This window comes from Aphelocoma coerulescens, chromosome 1A (assembly GCF_041296385.1).
Source record: "Aphelocoma coerulescens isolate FSJ_1873_10779 chromosome 1A, UR_Acoe_1.0, whole genome shotgun sequence".
Classification (NCBI taxonomy): domain Eukaryota; kingdom Metazoa; phylum Chordata; class Aves; order Passeriformes; family Corvidae; genus Aphelocoma; species Aphelocoma coerulescens.
In genome coordinates, this window is record NC_091014.1 from 74430405 (window position 1) to 74434950 (window position 4546).

The 4546-nt window shown below is 57.7% G+C and overlaps 1 protein-coding gene across 1 annotated transcript; it reads left to right on the plus strand.

The window, feature by feature from the left end:
* Positions 1-2688: 2688 nt before the first annotated feature.
* Positions 2689-4316, plus strand: LOC138104485 (uncharacterized). The gene is made up of 2 exons (XM_069003782.1): positions 2689-2780; positions 3204-4316. Exon 2 carries the CDS (start codon positions 3297-3299, stop codon positions 4314-4316), a length of 1020 nt encoding a protein of 339 aa, XP_068859883.1. The 5' UTR covers positions 2689-2780; positions 3204-3296.
* The last annotated feature ends 230 nt before the right edge of the window (positions 4317-4546 follow it).

A 4546-nucleotide genomic window follows, 5' to 3' on the forward strand; every position in this document is an offset into this window, starting at 1 on the left:
ACCATTTCAAAATTCATCTGCAAGCTACCTGTGAACTTCAGTGTAAAACTGTAAGCTCTCTGTTAAGTCTCACCTGGGGCCTACAAGATCACGACAACAGGATGATCCTAATCCCTCAGAGCCTCTACAGCCAAGACCTATAGACAAAATCCACAGGCTCTTATTTTCCTTCTAAAAGGCACGTATGAGCTTCCATTGCTTACAAAAACTTATACTAGGCTAAATTAAATACATGTGCACCCACATGTTAACTGAATTAACTTGAAACCATCAATACATCTCAAATGTCCATCTGTTTACACAAGCCACTTGCAGCTTTCAAGTCTTGTGCTCCTTATAGTGTAACTCTCAACCAAAACAGTCTAAGTGCAAGCAGAAGCTCTGCTGTGAGATTTCCATGCATAATGACCATGTGTTTATTGGGTTTTCATGTTCAAATCATGTCAGAATAGACATGCTATCCATTTGCAAGATGCAACACATCCGTGCCAGCCTCTCCCTCTTCAGCTGCAGAAGCCTCATAAAACAAAGCTGGCTCTAACCTGGACAGATATAGCTAAATTTAAAAAACCTCTCTGCAATTTCAGTTTGATAGCTGTAAATGGTATAGCTTGCAGGGCAAAGAATTAATTTTGAGGCAATAATGTACCTTCCAGGTCTGGGAAGGATTAAGAGCAGCAGATACAAGTAGCTGTTTTCAGGTAAATTTCAGGTGATAAAAGACTTCAACCAAAAACTTTGTACTAGCTCCTCATAAGAAGTTGCCTTTTAATCTGAGTGGCTCACTTCAGCAAGGCTGTGCACAACTAGCTGGATTTCAACTGGCAGGATTAAAGCCAGGACACATTATCCTAGAGTTCTACAGCTGGAATCAAACTTCCTTTCCTAACCTGAACTAAACTTAGTATTTCACTCTTCGACAGAGATGGAGTGAAATGCAGCTCTATTAAAAATAAAAAAGTCAACCAAAGTAATTTTCTCTCTGATTTTAGGATATTGCTGGCTTTCCTGTCAGAGGAGGTCAATGTTGTCAACAACAGCAAAAGCTACCTGTGCCAGCATGTGAAACCAGCCTCTCAGAGAAAACAGTTCTCATCAGACACCGTCCTCCTGGATGTCCCTACTGTATTGCTGTTGTTGATGATGATGATGATGATTGCGATGTTGAACGCCTACAAATCTCCCATGTGCCTATTTCGTTGGCCTGCTGTTTTTTTTTTTTTTTTTTAAAAAAAAAAAAAAAAAAAAAAAAAAAGCTCGAGGCCATTATTCATGAGCAGTAAGAAAACAAATCACTCTTAGACCTACTCCTCTTGCAGATTCCCACACTTATTACCCAAAATCCCACAGCTTGCTATTGGTTCTACCCTTGACCAAAGTACAGGGCTGAGGCAGCATGCCATCCCCTGGGAAAAGCCGATCACGTTCCTCCCGGCAAGCGGCTCCGGTTATTCTAGGATCGCAGTCGGGCTGGAATAAAGTCCCCTAACTTTTCAGAGAAGGCAGCGCTCGCTCCCAACGCTAGTGCCTGAGGAGCCGCGGGGACGAGCGCGGCCGCGCTCCGCACTCTGACCGGGAAGTCGCTTTTCCCCCTGACCCGTTTTCTTTTTGAGAGGAAAAGAGCCGAAACGAGCAAACCGAGAGCCTTCAGCCCCTTCCACAGAGCCACCCTCCTGCTCGGGCAGAAGCAAGGAAGGTGCCTCGCAGAAACACGTAAAGATGCTCATGCCGGTGCCCCCCACCCCGGTGCCGGTGCGATGCCCGCCGTACCCCCCGCTCGCCCCTGCGCGCTCCCCGGCAGCGGCGCGGCGGCCGCCGCCGCTCGGCACTCACGCACGGAGAGGCAATTACAATAATTTAAAGCTTCCTGTCCGCCGGCTCCGCCGGGATCCCGAGGGCTGAGCCATGCCCGGGCAGGGCGCGGAGCAGCGGCTGCCCCACCACACACGCGCGGGCACCGCGGCCGGACCGCCCCCGCCCGCCCCCAGCCCCGGCGGCAGCAGGAGCAGGAGCAGCAGGAGGAGGAGGAGGAGGAGGAGGAAAGGGGGGGGGGCGTGACAAGTTGTGCCAAACTTCGGGAGGTGTGCGAGCGCCCGGGAGGAAGCCGGCCGAGCTGGGCTGACAGCCGGCCCCGCCGCCTCCCCCGCCCCGCCGGCGGCGCCCACCCCGCCCGCCCCCGGAGCCCCGCGGGGCGCCGAGCGCCGAACGCCCCCGGGGAGCGGCCGCGGCGAGCAACAAAGTTAAAACGGCGGCGGTCGCGCACCTACCCGCTGTCTGTCATGTCTCCTCCGGGCGCGGGGTGCTAAGTGAGACACTGGCGGGGTGGGGAGAGCCAGAGGTGCGGGGAGGGACCGGGAGATGGGTGTTTGGTGAGCTCTTCCTTTCTCTCCCCCCTTCTTCCCACCCCTTCCCCCTTCTCGCTTTCTGTCTCTCAAGGACGAGGTGAAATCCCTTGGCTGGTCATGAGGCGGCTTCAGAGACAAACAACACAATGCGAGTGCAAATAACAAAAGGGGGAAAAAAAAAAGGAGAGGGAGAGGGAGACCGGGAACAATGGGGGAGGAGAGGCTCGCCGCGCCGCGCCGCGCCTGGCCGCCGCCGGCACCCCGGCAGGCAGGAGGAGGAGGAGGAGGCGGAGGAGGAAGGCGATATGGTGACAGCGGGGAGGGGGCTGAGCGGGGAGTCCCCTCGGCGCGGCGGGGCTGCCTCAGACCATCCCCGACCTCCTCCCCGCCGCCCGCCCCGCCGCGCACCGGGGCGGCCCTGCGTGGTGGCCACCGGTAAGTGACGCGCCCGCCGCCCCCGCGAACGGCCATCGCCACCGCCACCATCCTCATCCTCGCAGTCCGCGGAGGGGGCGGGGACGGCGGCTGCCCGCCGGTACAGCCAGCGGTTCAAAGCGGCGGCAGCAGCGGGCCCTTCCCGCCTTCCCCCCTGCTCCGCCCGGGAACTTCTTCACAGAGAGGGGTTGTCGCGGGTCCCGGGAACATCGCTCCCGAGTCCCTTCCCGAGGAGCAGTTCCCCCTCCCGCCCTTCTGCTAAGAGTAAACACGCCGAGAGTTGCATGTCCGTGGGCGTGTGCGTGTCCGCTAGCACCTCCCGCACCGACAGACCCTGTCACAGCGGTGCGATCGCGCACATGCCCAGCCGCCCGGGGGGACGCCCGCTGCATCCCCTCTCCTCAGCTCCCACTTCATTCCCAGGAACCCCGGCCGGGCGCTGGAACGCGAGAGAGAGGCAGAAGTTTGGGGTCCCACCGCGCCCTTCCCCTCCGCGCTCTCTCGCAGGAGCCGAAGATGATGCGGTGGATCGAAGCCCACCGGTGTCACCCCGCAGCCCCAGGGGTTACCTCAGTGGCCTGCGGGGCCCGGCAGGACTGCGGCCCTCCGCGCTCCTGGAACCCGTACCCGCTGCGGAGGGGCTCGGGGCAGCCCCCGCCGTGTCACCGCTCCCCCAGGCAGGCGGGGAGCGAGCGCCTGTCTCCGCAGCCCGCCTCTGCCCCGGACCCCGCGGTTACCTCTTCCTCCTCCTGCTCTCCTCCAGCAACCCCAGCCGCTGCTCGGGGCAGAGCAGCCGTGTCCCGGGCTGGCCCCGCCAGCCCGCGGGGACCCGGCCGGCCGCTGCCGGGGCTCCGCGCGTGGGTGGGGGTACGCGCCAGTGGGTGTGGGGGAGTTGTGTTTTCCTCTCGGCAGCAGCCGCTGGTTCTGTCCGTGCCCAGCGCAGCTGCTCGGAGCCGGTCCCGGTGCTGCGGGTGCGACGCGCCCCGGGGCGCGGGGGGACGGCGGCCGCAGCCCGGGTCTGGGAGGGGTGGCGGGTACCCCGCCGCTAATAAAGTCACGCTCTCCAAGTACCAGGTCTGCCTTTCGCTCGCTCTCTCTCTTGTTTACTTACGGGGTCTTTTATTTTTAACGGAGCGGTTTGTACACGTGCTTTTCCGAAGCGCCGAAGCCGGCTGGACGGGGTTCGAGCCTCAGAGCGGGAAACGCAGAAATCTGCACCCTGAGCCAAATTGCTCAAAGAAGAGCAAGTTCGGTTATTATTCATCTCCACGAGGGAAGTCTTATCTTCTACAAATATTTGATACTGGGACAAGTCCAATAATTAACAAGAACAATCAAACAATTTCACTGCCTTCTTGGGGATTTAAAAAGTCATCATCTGGAATTCATGAACATTACAACCTTTTTTTTTCCCCCGTGCTTGGATATGTTACTGTGTATGATCTTTTCAGTGTGTGTGTGTCCCTAAGTGATTTTACCCTTTCATGCAAAAAGATGCAAACCATTAACAGCACAGATAATATTCACAACTGCTGATTCAGTGAGACTTCAGACCTCTCCGTAGGAGTGGTGAGAGAGGGTGGTAACCCTGACGGGAAAAGGAGAAAAAAAAGAAAAGAGCTGGAGGAATGTTTCTTTCTTGGCTTCCTCCCTACCTCTGTGGCAGGAACTCCCACGGGAGTCCTGTGGGTGGGATGGGAGCAGGGCAGATGGGAGCTTGGCCAGCTCTGTATAGGTGCAAGCATCAGCTCTCCCAGCCAGCCCTG

What these genes read in the sequence shown, in the direction of transcription:
- LOC138104485 (XM_069003782.1), top strand. Translation starts at nt 3,297, where the DNA reads ATGATGCGGTGGATCGAAGCCCACCGGTGTCACCCCGCAGCCCCAGGG.